Source organism: Sander lucioperca, chromosome 10 (genome assembly GCF_008315115.2).
Source record: "Sander lucioperca isolate FBNREF2018 chromosome 10, SLUC_FBN_1.2, whole genome shotgun sequence".
Taxonomy (NCBI): Eukaryota; Metazoa; Chordata; class Actinopteri; order Perciformes; family Percidae; genus Sander; species Sander lucioperca.
The window spans coordinates 16,947,592-16,966,806 of NC_050182.1; the positions used below are offsets into that span (position 1 = coordinate 16,947,592).

General features: G+C 41.7%; 1 protein-coding gene across 1 annotated transcript; it reads right to left on the reverse strand.

Annotated features, from left to right (window-relative positions):
- eva1ba (eva-1 homolog Ba (C. elegans)) lies at positions 1-14,470 on the reverse strand. Its single transcript, XM_036005909.1, has 5 exons — positions 14,117-14,470; positions 2,855-2,903; positions 2,739-2,808; positions 1,211-1,305; positions 1-1,096 (listed from the first exon to the last, which is right to left on the reverse strand). The coding sequence occupies exons 4-5, from the start codon at positions 1,275-1,277 to the stop codon at positions 672-674; spliced, it is 492 nt and encodes a 163-aa protein (XP_035861802.1). The 5' UTR covers positions 1,278-1,305; positions 2,739-2,808; positions 2,855-2,903; positions 14,117-14,470; the 3' UTR covers positions 1-671.
- Between the last annotated feature and the right edge of the window lie 4,745 nt (positions 14,471-19,215).

Genomic DNA, 19,215 nt, shown 5'->3' on the forward strand with positions numbered 1-19,215 from the left:
TGATTTCAGCATAATACTTTAATTCTGTCATTTCCTTTGGTGGAATTATCCCTGAAAACACAGGCATGGAGAAATTAAAGACTCCAATTTGAATTGTTTTTATGTTATACTCTGTAATCTGACCCCCCAAATTGATTGATATGTGCTTGTTCAAACAATGTAATTTCCTTTAACAGTACTGCTGAGATTGTTTTCTTTTCCCCACAAATTTACCAGTCTAAAGGATAATTGTCCTCACCGCACACAATGAATCTTCATTACAAAATACAGTACATACATTGTCCTTATATGCTTTCATTTTCCACGTACTACATACATTAACCAAGTTGTGTGCATTTTTGTCATTAAGCACCAATAGACTTGATTACTTCAAGTGTCCATCAGCTCCCACATTCATACTGCATCTTTTCCATATGGATTAATCAGTCTTTGAAACACCTCTTTGTTTAAATTGCATGTAGTCGCATAGCATTGCTACATGGGAAGTGCAATATCACATAGTTCAGCTGTGTCAGAGCTGAGTATTTTTGCATATCAATGTGTCACATCACTGCTGTCCTGTTTCCATCATGTTGCTTTGTATCTAACACAAGTCTCATAGGCTTCAGGGACATCCGGCCTTGTCTGTCCTTCACAGAGCTCAGAGTGTTTCCCCTGAAGCCTCGTGTATCTTAGTAGTAATGCACTCTTCCAATAGTCCCTGTTCCCGACCCCAGGATATCAGGCTGGCCATTCCTCCAGATCTCACGTATGATGCGCTCCCTCTCCTCCAGTCGCTGTGCCCGTTCCAGCTCCTCAGCTGAAGTAAATACGTTCACACTCAGTGTCCCATCTGATTGGCTGGTATGATTACCAACAGGGATTTCTGTGCTGGGCAAAGGGATAGGTGCCTCTACATCATCCCCATCTTCATCGTCATCGTCCTCACTCTCCTCGTCCTCCTCGCTGATGTCCTTTAAGTGTTTCTTCTCCGGCGTGGAGGGGGCGACGTTGGTCCGCGGCTTGCAGGAGATGCGGATGACCAGGAGGCAGAGCGTCAGCACCAGGCCGAAACACACTCCAAGCACAAAGTAAAGGCCGAAGCTCTCTGGGTTAGCTAAGGAAAGGAAATAAATGGTTGTCTGATAGAGTAAAATGTTACTTGATTTTTTTTTTTTGGATAGAGATCACTAACATGGAGATGTAGGTATTGTGCTGCGGTGTAACGTACCTTTGATGTGTGCATATGCAGCTATGCTGTTGCTCAGGAGGTCCATTTCTTTTTTCTTCACATCCATGGTGAGCTTGGCTTTGATTTCCTCACACCTGAAAAACAACAAACATATGACACATCTGACTTTGGCGTATAATGCAACTAGACACCATATTAATACTCTTCCAGGTGCTAAAAGTCTTTGAAATGTTTTCCAAGCACCCTTCCTCCAGTGTCACATTCTGTGCAGCGCCTGAATATCAAACCCACTGACCACGGTACTTCTTTATATGCCTTCGAGTGGGTGGGATGAGGCCTCCAAGTGTCAAACAAAAGCTCCTCTGTGTAGTCCTAAAGTACAGGCTTCATCTGGGATCATCATAACACATTTGGCACATGGCACTCTGCCTCTTCCATTCTCTCTGATCTATGACAGCTCTCTTTAAAGGAGGTCAAGAGTCAATTTTCCAAGTAGCCACAAAGGACTCCTTCCTGCCCGATGGGACTCTCAGATCAATTTGTGAGGCTCAGAGAAAGAAAAAAAACGTGTATTGTTTGGACTTTGTGTCCCTGATATTTAAGCTATCCGTCCTCCTGACATCCTGTCAGTCTTAGGAGCTCCATTGTGTTTTTAACCGTTCCTGTGTGCCGCCGTGGCTCCTAACACTCACAAGTCAAAGTAAAACCTGTGGAGCAGTGCACCAGATACAAAAACTCCTTTTTTGTTTTCAGTAATTATGTATATCTTCTGTGTTACCTTCGTGCTACCTCCTCAGTATATTTTTTTTCTTCAGGAGAAACAAGCCTGTTTCTCATCTGTAAAAAATGCATGGAATATCGAACCAGGGTTATGTTGTGCTGCTGGATCTTTCTGTATTTCCTCTGTCAACCTTCCTCAGCTCCTCTCCTTCTCCACCCTGCAGCCCTTTCCTGCTGACTCTGGCTTTTTTCCTCTGCTTTGCCGTTTTGTGAACATTTTCCACGATGACATCATGGTGTTGCACCATGAGACACATAAGAGTGTTGATGGCAACAGAGGAGAGAGACCAATTCAAAATAAAAGGAGGTGCCTTTAATCCTTCCAGCTAAATATTAGCTCCATTACCCTTTAGTATGTGCTTTGTGTTGTGGCTAGCTGTGGAAAAAAAAAATCCCTGTTCATGTGAAATGACGATGAACTCTGAAGCCATCCCACGCTTACGTGTGCACACTTTTCTCTAAGTCGAACCACATGTCACTAAGCCTACACACGAATCATATGGATGTCCTCAAATTGCACAATCCACATGTTTTTGTTTGCATTTACCTCCAAATTGCACCCACTGATAGCACCAGTGCCTGATTTGTATCATGATGTGAATACCTCATTGATTTATGCAGCATTTGTGCTCATTTGACGATGTAGCTTTTAGTAAAATTCAAGCATAAAACCACACACATGTAAACCATATGTAATGTGGTTTACTAATGAACTTTAAAACAGCAAACATTCTCTTCTGTAAAAGCAGAAGTAAACAAAAAAGTGGAGTACACATATAAAACTTACCACAAAATGAAACTATGAAGCACGTCCTCAGTCCCAGCTCATAGTTTTAATGAGAAGTTGGAGAATGGATGCGAAATGATCACGCTTCTCTCGCTTTTTCCCCTTTGACGTAGGATCAGGGCCTGTGATCTTTGGTCCTCAGTCTAAACTGTTCATTTGGCCATCCTGAGAAAAGAGCAAACACACACACACACACACACACACACACACATACACACACACACGTCAAGGCACATTAGATCCAAAATCAGTGAGGCGTCTGCAATGCAAACAACGACAGGCCTATTGCAGGATACACGGTCCAGCAAGAGCCTAGAGGCAGGCATTTTCAGTTTTCACTGGTTCAACTCTGATGTCTTAAGCCACAGAGTAAAAAACACAGGAATGTACACCTAACCCTGGCCACTTTATAAGGTATACTATACAGTTTAATGCAATCCAATACAACAGATCTGCCACAAATCCTACATTTAGGAAGATTATAATGCTTATTATTTTACTATAATGCAAAAACAGTTTTATCCCTTTTTGAAAATTGTAAAAAATATGCACAATAGCTGCAATGCCATTGTAGTTTACATGTATATGTTCTTTTCACACAAAAAGTGAAGAGAATTCAAAATTCAGTAAGACTTCAACATGAGTCCCAGAATCACTTTCCTTTACTCAGTAAAAGGCCTATAATGAGCTTGGGGTTAGTGCTTTACATGCCAGGTGGGGAACAAGGGCTGCGAAAAATGCTGCGCTGTGAAGTTTTCTAACGTGTAGCCCTGTTTAGGAAAAAGCTCATGTGCCAGCCGTAGTTGGTTTAACAGAGCCCCTGTGCTTTCCAGGGCAGATTTTGATCTTGCTGACTCTTGGCAGATCCTATGTACACTACAGAGCGCCTGACCGAGACAGCGCTTAGGGCTGAGTGACAGAGCGGTCACTATGGCAACGTGCTTTCCAGGCCACCCCCTCGGTCTCCACGGGAGCAAGACGATGGGCCTCTTGTTTCTGCAGTGCGAATAGGTATGGACCTACGCGCTGTCTTCCTGTCGAGCTTCCTTCCTTCCTTCCTTTCTTTTCAATTATGAACATGTTCATCTCCTTGCTCCCGCAGAGCCTAATTCCTCCCTACTAATGGAATCTATTCATCATTATCTAAGCAGAGCTAGAGAGCATGGGCTTTCAATGATATATTTTGTTTTTGTCTCAAGGGTAATAAAGTGAACGGCTCGAGTGACTACAGCCGTACCTCAAGCCAAAGTTCAAGCTAATGATTGGACACCTACAGTACAGTAACTGGCCTCTTCTCACACTGGAATGCAGCAAACCTGAGCTTCATCAGCACTCAGGCATCTGTTACTGGTGGTTAATGACAACTGGAGACCTGTTTAAAGCCTATCTAAACACTAATTACCCTGCCCTGTTGTTTTGTTGTGTTTTTGTTTTACCTCAAGAAGGAAATTATTAACAGATCTTCTCCTCCCCAGCCCTCCCATGACTCAACTTTCAGTCATTTTTCTCCAAGTGACCCACTTTGCTGTTCTATTGCAGATGTTGCCCTACCCTACAGCCTTGAAAATGAGACCCTAATAACAATAACATGCATTTGCAATTTGATGTATCATTTTGTCCCATCAGGTTTTACTCAAGCTTAAGTTGCATTATAAACTGCCTGGTAAATATTATGAATGAGAGCAACAGTCCTTAAATTATGGCTCCTGACGTAATCAAATATTAACACCAACCATGACGGCTTAATTCAAAAAAGCAAACAGAACAAACGAACTATGAGATTTTGACATTTTTTTAACTTTGGCTTGGACCATCTACTTTGGCAAAAATCAAATAAATATAACAAACAAACAAACAAACAAACAAAGCTTCTCACTTCACTTCTCACACTCTATACTGGGTAGTGCCGACTGGTGGGAGCATTCACACCAACTGCTCTGCTATAGAAGTGAGAATATTTCAAGAATCGAGACACCATATGGTGTTATTGTGAGGCAAACCATCATATGATGACTGCGTGAAACAAAAGATAAGACAGCTAAAATGTAATTTTCCAATGATCTGGCCAAACCAGAGTAGACACGTCTGAGCTCCTGTGACGTTAATGTTTAGTCCTATTTTTTGTCCCTGCTAGCTTATCATTTGTCTTTCCTTGCGTCATGTCCTGAGGTCAAACACCGAGGCATCCCCTTCCTGAGTCCGTTGCACGCTGCTGACTATGATCACGTAACCCATCCTAACATGGCTTAAATTGTGTGGGAAACCTATGTCTACATCTCTTTATCTCATATTAAATTTAAACAAAATGTAATACCAGTAATGAATCATAAAGTATGGCTCAGCTAAGTCTTTCCTAAAATCTGTCAGTCAGTGATGAGATCTTTATATTTATAAGGACAAAGCAGAAAATGTGTTCAGACTGAAGCCAGCCATGAACACGTTATGGTGTGGTGTGGTGGCCTAAAAAGAGGTCAAACACTATTTCTGACTGAGCATTGTTTGCTTTGATTTGGATGGAGGAGCTGGAGTGGATGAAAAACTCCAAACCATCATGTAGTGTGATATTTTTGTTGTCATCCACTTGGAGATAACCACAATAGCCCTTCCTTCCCACAGGGTTTGTCCCTTTCCGCAGGGGACAACATCCAGGTCAAAGCCCTCCTTCAGCAACACTGCCATTGTCTAGGATAACTATATGAAGACAGAATGACTGAGGTGTCTTCTGTACACAGATGTCAACTGGCTGATTCATTACCAGCCTCCCTAACAAGGGCAGACCTCCAAAGCAAAAGTCAGAAAATAGAAGCACTTTTCCCCAGATACTTCACCAATAATACTTGTTTCATAAACCATCCAACCACAACTCCTCTTCCATGATGAAGAAATCAAAGTCATAACCCTTCAGTGGAATTTATGCAGGGAGTCAAGCCTCATTTGATTTATACACAGAAGATGAAAAGGTCAGATTACACAAGGGAGCGAGTCAGTGTTATTTCCTGATTGTAATGACACACGCCGAACCGCAGCCGCAACAACATATTTTTAATACCTAGAATTTCACTGCAGTTGCAACAATGCGATGAAGGATCACAAAATGAAAATAACCAGATTTGAATTTAATCACATCACACGCAGACTCTCTCTTTTAAGGGGAGATCACAGAAGCTGCCATTAGAATTTATAGCATCATAGTGTCTTTGCTCTTGATCATGTTCATTAAAACGTTCCTGCTTTGATTCTGTGGCTGCTACTAAAAAAAAAAAAAAAAAAGAACAGTCTGGACTGTGCACAGCATCAAACAAGCCAATCCGGGTAATTTGTTCACTATTTTCAGCTTGCGAAGCACATTCTAAAACTCTGCATGTTCCCCTTAAATAAATATACCGAATCAAAGCACGGTCTTGGCTCAGTTATTCTCTCACTGATGAAGAGATTGTTTCAGTAGCTGATGAAAGGTTAACAGCAACCATCGAACTGCCAAAGAGTCTGAAACTGTATCACAAAAGTATCTGCTGGATGTCTCTACAAACCATTTGTCACATACATGTAATCAAGCCAGAAAACGGTCTCCAAGTACTGAAACATAATGGAACTTCAAGCTCTCCCCCAAACAGCAGAGGTGCAGGCCATTACTTTCCCCTCTGTAAACAGAAACATTGTCCAAACGGAGATCTCTTTTCACAGTGTCTGTAAAAGCATTCATGAGGGTCCACAGGATGAAGGTAATTTCTTGTGGAAACCACAGTGAGTTTTCTTCACATCCAAGAAGGTTGCAAAGGACATTTCTGCAGAAAGTAAGAGTGTATTTCTTCCCAGTTCCTCTTGACAAGATCTTGGGTTTCAAGCTGTGCAAAGTGCAAGTGCTGCTTTCTCCTTGTCAAGGCCTGCCAGAGTATCTGACTAAAGGCCCAGACACACAGACCAGACGGCTGACCCTCGGCAGAAAAGGCAGTTGGACTGATCAGTCTACCCGAGTTGGTCAAAAAAGTGCCTCGGGACACACCAAAGCGACGAGAAGTAATGCGTTTCCATAACAGCAGGCGGCGCTAATCTGCATTGTCGCCCAAAAATTAAAACCGGCAGCTGATTGGACGAACGCATCACGTGGGTCTGGTTTCTCCGGAAATTCAAAGACAGACTGTCATGGCGGCTTATTCAGAATACAATCTCATATTGTACTAAAATAGTTCACCGAAACGTGTTTCTGAAAACATTTTAAGCGAGAAATAGGCCATGCAGTTGCTGAATCTGTCTTCATTTCAGATCGACAAAGGTCAGTTTAAAAGATTTTCGTCAGATTTTGAGAGACTCTAGTCACGCTCATCCTGCTCCTTGTTTCCGGGTTAGCACTCTACCAATCAGATGGGTCATTTGAGTCTGACTGCCGGCAGTCCGCCGATTATACATGTCAGATCGGCCAAAATGAAGGTTGTCGGCCCCTCGGACAGACGATGGCACGGAACACCGAACAGACTTGAGTCACTGACCTCGCCAGACTGTCCAACGGCCGATTATCGGCTCTGTGTGTAGTAGGCTTTAGAGGAAAACTGTTGCATTTGGAAACAGGACAGGCATGTGGTTGCCATCAGGACACAGACGTGGAGCACCAGGTGAGGATGACCTCAAACGGACCTGGGTCAGAGAGTATTTGCAAATACCTGTAGGGTTTGTTTTATTCTGTTAAATGAGCCAAGTTAAAGTGGCTACACTCAATAGGGAGGATAAGAAGCAGAAGACAACTGAGCAGATTTCTGCCACATATTGTCCAGTTCTTGATACCCATTTCAGTTGCACATCTCCCCTCTCTTCAGAAAAAGGTTACAAAAATTGGGTGACGAGGACCCTGCCTGTTTAAATTCCTGCCTGTTCATACTTGACCTAGGAAACAACATTTGAAAAAACATTCTCAAACCAAGGTACTATCACCCGCTTGTTTCGGAGCTTTTGACCATATCGCACTGTCTTCATCAGCAGATGGATTTTGCTCACTTGCCAATGAAACACAGGGATTTCTCCTAATAATGACAAGCAAAGAACAAGTCTTACTGTAAACTGGTATGCATTACAAGGACACAAAGACCTAAATATGCATCTACATCTCCTGATGAGAACTGCGTGATCCGTAGAAAGCACTTCTGAGACAGCATATATTGGACTTTAGTTTCAGAGACTATGACACTAAATTATCCTGATGTTAAAGCCATCCACCCATCAAACCCTTTGTGTAGGTAAAAAACAAACAATCCAACACATTTTTACTCATATTTGACCCTAGTCTGAACTACAGTGTGCTGCCAGCTGCAGAGACAAACAGCTCCAGTGAAGGTGAAGTTAGAATTTGCCCAACTTTTATTAAACTTTTATTTCCCTTTGAGTGGGTCTTAAATGGAAATACGTTTAGATCTAAACCTGTGTTGTTTGTGCAGCATTCAAACTTTGACATTGTTCTTCCATTAGACAATTTGTTCTTATATCCAAATGTCTTGAATATGGGTTAGTGTTTGATATGGAGCTGAAAGAAAGCTTTGTTTAGTCATGTGCTAATGTATTTGGCTTTGGGCATGCACTTTATTTGACATACACTCAATGAACAACAGCTTTGCTTTCAAGGACAAAAACCTTTCCAGGAGTAAACACAGAATAAAACCAGTCGAGCATTGTCAGCAAGTTATTATTTGACTTTAGACACTGCACTTTTCAACAAGGGTAGGGTTGTAAATTTAACATGACTCTGTATACCAATGTGACGCCAGCTTAGCTCAGAGTAACTGCAGCCCTTGCTGCAATAATCCTGTGTATCCTCATGTCATAAAACGTGACCCACAGTGCACTGCTTGTCCTGTGAAGAGCATATTTCGTGGGCTAGGGCAGGTAATGGGAGGGTAATAGAGATGTGGGACTGAGCTGGGGGTTAGGGCAAGTGGTTAATAGCACCCAGATGTGTTCTTGATGTGAGGCAGAGACAGAATGCTTGACTATGTAAATAAAGAAGAGATATCCCATGTAACATCTTCCTACTGACGTTATCACGGTACCAATCAAGCATATCAAGCAGCGCTCATGGCACAAGGAAGCCACATTGGAACCAACCACATCTTTTGTGTGTGTGTGTGTGTGTGTGTGTGTGTGTGTGTGCGTGTGCGTGTGTGTGGCAGTTACTGGTTGTCTGTGTATGTTCCTGTATGTTGACATTGATTCATATGAACATTCCTCCATGATTCTCTAAAGCACAGTGGGCTTTAGATCATCCTTAACTCAGAGCTCCAAAAATAGAGCCATGATCTCACCCTTTTCATCGATCTGGGCCACCATCCAGCAGCAAGCCAACACCACATACTGTATCAATTACATGGACACAACGGATTATTCTGTGACACAAAACACGTGTTTGCCCTTTATATGATTGGGTCCGTAGCATTTTTTCTATACAGCTCATGAACATGGTGCGGCTCCACAAGATTAGTAGGTTCAGAAAATGTTGTTGTGACAGGAACTAAGATTGTGTAGTAAAAGTGAAGGCTGCTGTTTTCAGCTATTTAAAAGGCCTGTATGACTTCAACTGGTCTCATAAGCGACCAGTAGTAATTACAAAACAGTATTGTCATCTGTCATGGTTTCCCTTGAATTAGTGGCATCATATTTGTTACAATAGAGATAAGTAAATATGCCCTTCAGAGCAGGGCCGAAATATCTACTCAAAAGTTCCTTATCACATGGGAAGATAATGTAGAGATAAAATGAAAGCTTTATCAATTGTTTTTTGTGGCTAAGAAATGAAATGGCATGTGATGGTTGTTAGCTTGTGGTGCTGGGGGAGAGATTTTGTTCCAAAAGAAATCTCAGTGCTGTTTTGTCATTGCTTCTGATCTCCTAGGACATTAAATCATCTGAGAAAGTTTTTGTTTTTGATTGGCTTTTGAATACTGCCTCCAGACTGTGACTAACTTAATCATGGGTCAACTCTCTTTTGCTAATATCATTTTAAACAATGTACCAAATATATGGAGTTCTAGTCTACATCCTGTTCGACCAATTATTCACATACAGTTTTATTAAACAAAATAAAAGGCCACCACATTTGTGCATGCTCAAGTGCATTTTTGTGTGTTTCAGTTTTGGTTTGCCCATCTTTGTATGTGTGTGTCTAGCTACATGTATGTGTGTGTCTGTGTGGTTGTCCGAGTCCGAGATAGGAGTGTAAGCTTAGGCAAACCCACTGGACTTAGCATGTCAAACATCTGCCTGACCCTAAACAGGGGAGTGCCTGGACCAGTGAAGCTCCTGCTAGAAAGCAATAAGCCCTGAGCCCTGTAAGACATCAGTGGTTGTTGGGAGCTTTGCTAAACACAATTTGTGAGACAAGTCATTCATCAAACTGCCTTTTCTATATTACTCTAAAACATCTCCCGGGTTACTTAATGCTAGTGTGATTTGTGAGTTTGTGAACAGGAACATAAAAAATAACCACTTGTTAAAGTGCACTGAGTAAACCTTTCGCTATCTATAAACTCTCCCATCTGATGATCACAATACTGTATATTTATGAGGGTTTGAAAAAGGTATTGTTGCTGCATGATGGAAGATGGTGAAATGAGCAAAGACATGTTTTAAGACACTTTGTTCTAACGCCAAAACAGGATTCTACTTTTTACTATATGCTTATGTCTCAAAATAGAAATAGTTGTAAGGTTAAACTAGTAGTTAATGAATCGCCTAAAATAAAATATAAAAAAAAACATAGGGATGCATTTTCAGTTTGCAGTGCATGGCAGGCATTGGCCGAAAGTTAGACAGCAGCAGCAATAGTAAACAGTGAGCAGCAGTAATAATCGCCTCTGTTATGGGTAGCTTCAAAGAGATCAGCTGATGATAAGCTGATCTGGGTGAATGGCTGCGTGTCATTAATGTGCAATGATATCTATCACAGTATTTTGCATACATAATAATAATTTTAATAATTTATGCTGTTTATTGATCCCCAGTGGGGAAATTACAAAATTACATTAATTCCTAACAATGTGTTTGTAATTGATATTTGTTCTTTCTTTTTGCTTGCTTACTCATCTCTACTGTGACGATATGACCGTCCTTGGTCTCCAGTAGAGGCCAATCAGAGTCATAGGTCAATTAGGGTCAGTGTGATTAAGGTAAAAAATTTACTTTTTCAGCCAAAGCCCAGATTGCTGGGATATGTAAGTGAGCCACTGGTGGGCTACAGTCTTGAACTGTAAGTAATACTGTGTTAAGCTATCCTTGAAGAGCTTTGGGGGAAAAGGAGTAAACATGAAATCATAACTCATTCTAATTAACGTGTCGAAGCTTTTCCATTTACTCTGTTTGCACTAGCTTTCTGCACAATGCTATAAAATAGAACCTGACCAACCAACAGTGAACTCTTGATACAGAAGTTTCTGCTTGTCCAGTAATACTGGGACATAGGAGACACCACTGTATGTATTAAGACCTAAATTGCTGAACTTACGCTCATTTATTGCTATTACGGTGGTCTACAACAGTCTAAGATAATTTATTTTTTAATATAATAGTGTCTCCTTAAACCATAGACTTAATGAGAAACTGAAAATTAAAGGAGCTGCTCTTTAAACAAGACTATGAGAACATCCTCTGGGACTATTTTGTGATAACAATTTTTTTTGTATGAGAAGACAGCACTGCTATAAAATAAAGTTAATTTGTAAACCTGCTAAATCAGCCAAATTCATTGTCTATGGAGTTGCTCCAGGCTTTCTACAATATGGCATCACCACACTCTCTGGTTTCTTGCTTTAAGGGAGATATTTCTTCTCCATCAGAATTGATATATACATTGAAAGAATTACGAATTACAGCATATTTTACCCCTGTTCTTGCAAGGAGGTTTACGTGGGATTCTTTTCTCTTGACTTATCGCAGCTTTGTGTAGGCTGAAACTTTCTGTATCTGTAGCTCAAACAGATTGGTACCCTGGGAGTTCAGACAAGCAGTTCAAATCAGAGTTTGACCTCTGACCTCTAGGTAAATAGAATAGGGTTAACAACCATCCTCAGGACAGATAAGACAGGCCGCCTGATAAATGAGTCAGTGGGGTATGGGTAAAAGGAAAGTCTGCTGGCATGAATAGCTCGGAGAGGTCATTCAGAAGTCAACTCTTCCCAGCTGGCCTCGAAGGACTTACTTAACCAACCATTCACACTCATCCTATGGAAGGTTATCTGATTGACTGGAGGAGGCACAGCTAAAGTGCTGCCTGCCCACCTAGATTGTGTAAATTAAAGGAGACGCCCGAGAGCAAACCCAGCCCTGTCCAGCCTCCGCCCATCACCTCCCTCTTCCCTCACCTCGCTTTCTCCCTGATAAGAGGTGCTAACCACAAAAGTCCAGTGGAGAGAGAAAGCTATGGGAGCTGAAGCATATGGTCAACTGCTGCCCTGCAAGATTGTTTCCATGAGTTTATGTTAAAAAAAAAAAAAAAAAAGAAAGAAAGAAGGGGGAACAGCTGAAAAAGAAATAGAGCCATATGCACCATGTGTGCGCTTTTCATGCCTCATTTTAAAGGACAATTCCGGCGCAAAACGAACCTAGGGGTTATTAACAGATGTGTACCCACTCTGTCGCTCTCTGGGACATGTTTTCATGCTAATCGAATGAGTTTGGAGCTTGAAAGACGCTAGCATGGACCGCTGATTAGCTTACAATGCTAGTATTTGAGGCACAGGGAACGTAAAAACAAATCGCTATTTATACCACTAAAAAGGCTCAAAATATCACCAAACGTCAACGGTAGCATAATGAGGGTCCCAACATGTTAACCGAAGCATTGAGAACTTTGTAAGCGTACAGACAGTTTATTGAATGAAAAGCTGCGGGAGCTCCGTGAAAGGGCTACGAGAGAGAGAGAGAGCTACCGGTAGTCAATGCAGCAACACAGCCTCGTACTTTGGGAAACTGGTGGTGTACCTGCGGACATTGTGAAGCTATGGCCACCGAACAGGAGTGTCTGTGTTGCACCGAGTGGGACCTGTTGCGTCGCGATGCCCAAGAGACGCAGTGTTTTGTACAGTCTGAAGATTTCCCCTCTCTGATAAACAGGGCTGTACTTGAAACTGTTTTGGCGACCTAGACCGGAGGGGCCAGATGGACAGTTATCCACTGAGTAAGTACACTAGACAAGTTATGCAGAGTACGATTATTTCAGATATATTGAGCAAATTGCTTTTGATTTTAGTTTGCATCGCCAGCTGTAAGTCATGACTGGTTTCCAGACGGCGGCGGCATGTAAACATGAACGTGAGTGTCTTTATAATCTATCTTTTCAATAAACTGTCTGTACACTTACAAAGTTCTCAATGCTTCGGTTAACATGTAGGGACCCTCATTATGCTACCGTTGAAGTTTGGTGATATTTTGAGCTTTTTTAGTGGTATAAATAGCGATTTGTTTTTACTTTCCCTGTGCCCCGAATACTAGCGTTGTAAGCTAATCAGCGGTCCGCGCTAGCGTCTTTCAAGCTCCAAACTCATTCGATTAGCATGAAAACATGTCCCAGAGAGCAACAGAGTAGGTACACATCTGTTAATAACCCCTAGGTTGTTTTGCGCCGGAATTATCCTTTAAGATCTTGTGACATCTCCCACCTCAGTTGTCTTTTATTATATGACGTCTGATACAAAATGCAACAGGATGTTTGCTTTGATTGTAGCAAGGTGACAACTAATGAATCACCACAAGGTCAGCCAATAATGTGCAGCTGCACAGGAAAGCCATACCCAGGCTCTACTGTCCTGTCGTAACATATAAGTGCTGCATCAGCTCCTCTTTGGCAGATGTTCATCAAATACATGCTAAAAACACACACATTTAGCAGGATTACACTATGATGCACTGACACTGCTTGGATGGATGTGGATATTTATCTTAGTCCTGGACTAACAGTAACAAAAACATAGTGCTATACTACAATTAAGTTATTACCGTAAACAGAAGGTAACATCATGCGTAAAAGGGCTTTATCAAGGTGTTTACTCTGCTGTTGTTACCAAAACCCATTCACTTCTTTGTCATATTTAACCACACTTTATTATTAAAGTATAAACGAGCGCACAGGGAACTCATAATTCGTGTGAAGTAAATACATACTCAAGCTTCTGCAATGGAAACCAGATATCACAGTTTACAGCACATGGAAGTTTTCCCAAACACACGCACCTCTAAACAAGCCTGCTAAACTAGAGTTTTAGTACACATGAGATGCAGAGCATTACAACTGACACTTAACTATAAAACAAGTTCCTCCATTGTAGAAGTACAGTGACAGAGGCTGTGGATCACTGGGGTTTCTATGGTACTGTACATACACTGACATAAACTGTTAAACTCACCGGTCTGTGATGACAGGAATTGTCCCTCTGAAACTGTTCAATCCACACAGAAAGTTTTAGGCAAAGCCTTCTTTCCCTCCGAATTTTGAAAGAAACACAGCATTACGAGCAGTCCTGACTGTTTCAGTTGATTCCCTGTTGCTGCTGTGGTCAAGTCCTGAAGAGTGTGTGTGTTTGTGTGTGTGTGTGTGTGTGTGTGTGGTGTGTGTGTGTGTGTGTGTGTGTGTGTGTGTGTGTGTGTCTGCCTGAGCGTATGTACAGAGTCTAGGGAAGAGGTGGTAACTTCCTCTCAAAGTTGGAGACAAAGTGAGTAACAGAGTTTTCTCTCTCCCGGATCGTATCCACAAGAAGCAGGAAAAGCTGTCATACTATCCCCCTTTTCAGATGGAAAAAAAAGAGGAACAGCCTAAAAAGGGCAAGCTCGGGGAAAAGGGGAGGTAGGAAAGCAGTGTGTGTGTGTGTGTGTGGGGGGGGTCCCTCTGTTGTTAAGGAAACAAGCAAAAAGCAACTCCAGGCTCAGGTTTTCCATGCACAGCTCAGTGTGACAGAGCCAAAACAACAACAACAACAACAACAACAACAACAACAACAACAAACAACTGTGAATGTTTAGCTGATGTGTAGCTGTGTATGTTTTTACAAGTGAGTTGCTTTGTAAGTCTTGTCAATATGCTAAAAATGAAGTTTGCGCCGGCAGCTGGTTAGCTTCGACAGTTTCCAGTCGTTATGCTAAGCTAGGCTAACTGGCAGTCCTATATTTACTGGGCAGATGTGAGAGTGGTATTGATCTTTTCATTAAACTCTTGGCAAGAAAGGAAATAAGCGTATTTACTGAAAGGTCAAACTCTTTCTTTAAAATGGACATTTTATCATCTAAATTCAGAAGTGCATTAATTCTGGTTGGGTGTGGGTGAAAAATACAATCCTTTATAGTAAGGAAACATATTTATCCTCCTGATTATATTTTTCACTATACACTCTAGATATTCAACATCAAGTTTCTAAGTGTGTTCATGCATCATCAACTATAATGTGCTGACAGAAAGTGTCATAAGAGAATGTCTGAAGTTACAAATGTGCTGTAATATGTCTCAATAGTGGTCTATGTTGGCCTATGCTGCCATGATGCTTATAATGTCATGAAGAATCTCGCTTTATATTTTAAATTTCAATTCAGAAATGTTACAAGCATTTGCAACTTATTACTGGAGTAACGTTCCTCCCAGAACTAGAGTGTGCGGCTATAATGAGAAGAGGCTATATGGTTTTTGTGGAAGCAGCCTCACACAAAACACAGTAAACATGTAATCCCAATAATATGTCAACTCCCATGCTGAAGGAGTTGACATCCTAATTGCTCACAGCTGCGAGCTGAAAAAACTCTTCTGGTAGAGCGCATCAATGACCGACCGCACAACTGAGGCAACGCTGACAATAATTATCCTTTTTCTAGCTTCAGGATGTTGTATGTCTCGTACATTTGAATTCACAGCACACATTCTGAGCTCACGCTTGTCATATTTTGCAACCGGCTTTACAACCAATGTCTCTTCAACTTTAAGAGCTTTATACCATCTCTGTGGGCCCAGTTGTAAATCTTGGTGGCCACCAAGCTCCGTCTTGACCACATTTTATTAAAGCCATACGCTCGGGAGGGCATAGTGACACTTTTCATTAGCGTTGCCCCTACTCTTCATGGGAAAATAAGGGAAGAAAAGCTGAGAGCAGTCAAATCAAGCATTCGTTTTATTCTTCCAAAAGGTCAATGTAAGAGCAGAGCTGTTATTGTGCTACACCCTGCCGGGGCATGAAAGAACATCTTGGTCTTTATGCCACATTTTTTTCACTTATAAACCCACACGCTAACCTGAGCAGTCTGCCTGTGAGTGGCCACAAAATCTTGTGATAGACTCACTTCAGTTGAAATTGCATTGCATATTAGACCCATTGTGTTTTCAGACTCAGCACTCCAAATCAAACCTCCTCCCACTGTGTCTTTCTTGAATCTCTTCTTTTCCCTATCCCCTCATTAAAAAAACATTCTGGATGCAAACAAAACAAAACGGAAAGCAGAAGGCATCTCTCCAATATTCCCCCTGTCAACTCAATCACTATGAAGAGGAGGTGTAGGAGCTGGAGCAGGGGCTTTTTCGGGAAAAACTGTGTCCCTTTAGTGCCAGGATTTCAATTTTTCTCTGAGCTGCATCAGCGATCACATTCCTGTGTGGATCTCCTCATGGCTGGCAGATGTCCACCTGTCCCTGGGGCTGAATTATACTCCAGCAATGGGTTGGTCTGATGAGGGTGGATAAGTTAGGGGCAGTAGAATGGAGAGAGGCAGAGGAAGAAGAAGAAGAAGAAGAAGAAGAAGAAGAAGAAGAAGAAGAAGAAGAAGAAGAAGAAGATGATGATGAAAGAAAATACAAGCAAGAGAGAGGTGAGAGAAGGTGAAGATGAGACTTAAAGAGAAATGAGAACAGTCTAATTACAGGGCACATATGGCTTTCAAGGCAGACTTGTCAGACAAACCTGAGCATGCCGGTGTGCCTGCTTAATGTAAATACACAGTATATTATGATAAGCTTGCGGAAACAGGGAGGGATATGTGGCTGATGACTGGGGAGGGTCTGTCTGCAGGTGGGAAAGGATGAAACAAGCAGGGAAGGTGTGTGTGTGTGTGTGTGTGTGTGTGTGTGTGTGTGTGTGTGTGCGTGTGTGCGTGCGACGGAGGGGGATGGTGGGGAAATTTAAACAAGATAGCACTCGTTCACAAAGCTCGCTGCCGCGGTGAAGTGCAGCGATACGCTCCAAACTGGTTTCATAGGAACAAAAGCTAACTACCATCTTTAACCTAGAATAATATTTGCAGTGTGTTTCATGACAGAGTCACCTCACCCACTCATTTTCCAAAGGTTGCCACACAGAGCCTTTGTTAGTAATCTGCACCGTAGGGATGCCCTGTGAATGAACGGTGCATGGAGACCTTTGATGTGAGGCTGAGTTTGGCTAAAACAGATTACAAAGCACAGAAAATAAAGAAGGGAAACTCTTAAACACTAACACAATGTTCTTCACTTAAAGGAAATCAGTGATTCTTTTTTCTCAAGAAAGCTAATAATCTAATAATTGAAATGAGAAAATAATAATTAAAGCTTTGTCTTCCTGGCTCAAACCTCAGAGAGATGGGGAGAGAGAAAGAGAGAGAAAACACAACCCATAGATGACTCATCAGTACACTGAACACTGAAATGAATATCCGAGGACGCCCTGAGAGAATTAGCATTGTTCTTTTTTAAATCAGAAACATTCTGAGATATCAAACTGCAAACACACCTTGCTAAGAAGTTCTGCTTACGTCAAGTGAATATGTTGATGCAGGAACAAAAACTGATTAAGTAAATATATAAGAGAGAGGAGGGAAAACATCTTCTCTGTCATTTTTTAATGTAGGTTATCATTAAGTTTGTCAAAGTACAAACACTTTGGCATTCACAAACTGCTCATTAAAACTTCCTTGACAATCCTGTAGATGGATCCTGTCTAGGTCTTCACTTTCAGGTACTCTCCACACCCTCTTTCCAGTGCATGAAAACACATGTCTCTTTGGCCCTGGTGCCCCCACATAAAAAAGCTCACTGGAGGTATCTGCCAGCAGTAGCTTCTTTATGGGACAGATGGGATCCCAGAGCAGGGACCTCCTGTGCACGGGGCATATTTTGTGATCATAAGTCTGATCTCCTTCCTGCTGTGATTTTCCACTAACTCTGCATGCATAAATAATAAATCACATGCACATATGTAGGCACATAGAAACAGAGACGTATCAGCACATACTGTACATACTGACTGACCCAATGTGATCCTTGCTGTAGTGTTTGATACACCTACATCATCCTTAATAACAAGTTTAAGTTCACCCAAATTACAAAACCATATTTTTTTTACTTATCTCTTGTGGCCATGCAGATAGTTTTGGTCTATTTTGTCCGGTTAGGAGGTAGGCCTATTGGTCTACTGGACCATAGAGGTGAATCAAATTTTCACAATCTTCTCCTTCCAGAAACAATGGCCTCATAAAGAGCTGGTTGCACCAGTGTTGGCACAGCTCATCCTCGCATCTTTGTGGGGCAGCAAGGTGGTTCAGTGTTTAGCACTGCTGCCTCACAGCAAGTAGGTACTGCATAGTTTGATCCCCAGTCCGGGCAGGGCCTTTCTGTGTGGAGTTTGTATGTTCTCCCCCTGTTTCTGTGGATTTCCTCCAGGTGCTCTGGTTTCCTCCCACCTTAAAGATATGCATGCTAGGTAACTAGGGCTACAGATGAAAATTAGCCGTCTGGCTAACACTGGTGCATTTACAGAGATGTTGATTAATGTGCATTGTCCTAATAAAATAAAAAAAAAAAATAACTAAAACGTTTTAAAGCAGCCATATTATGCTTATTTTCAGGTTCATAATTGTATTTTAAGGTTGTACCAGAATAGGTTTACATGGTTTAATTTTCAAAAAACACCATATTTTTGTTGTACTGCAGTGCTCTCTCTCACTGCTGCAGATCCTCTTTTCACCTAGTCTCTGTTTTAGCTACAGAGTGAGACCTCTTTTCTTCTTCTTCTTCTTCTGTACTATCTTTGATTGCACTGCACATGTGCAGTTACTGTAGCTCAGATGTAGATCATGTCAGCTAGCCATGGATGTATTAAGAGAACTGGATACAGTGTTCGGCGGGAAGCTCCGTACGTTCCAATGAGAGTGCTCAAAAGCGCAAAGCAAACATGGAGCTCGGCTCTTCCGCATTGTTGGCCCATAACGCTGGTTGGCTCACGATGGGCATGCGCACTAGCAACAATTTGTTTGCGTTGTCGTAGCAACCGGTAGCAACATGCGCGTTCATGAGCTTCTCTGTCGTGTCTCTTACAAGTGGCGAACTCATGAACTCGCCGTTTTCATTGTCTAAAATATTCACTAACATAAAACACTGTGTTTTCGTTGTTCCCTATCGTTTACATGCTTAGCTAAATAAACGATAGATGTATTTAGCTAGACAACCAAGGAGATTTAATAATTATGTTGTGCTACTAGCTAGCTACCTACTAACTAG

What these genes read in the sequence shown, in the direction of transcription:
- eva1ba (XM_036005909.1), bottom strand. Translation starts at nt 1,277, where the DNA reads ATGGATGTGAAGAAAAAAGAAATGGACCTCCTGAGCAACAGCATAGCT. An exon ending in TGCATATGCACACATCAAAG is followed by an intron (nt 1,097 to 1,210) that starts GTACGTTACACC and finishes TCCTTTCCTTAG; the next exon opens with CTAACCCAGAGAGCTTCGGC.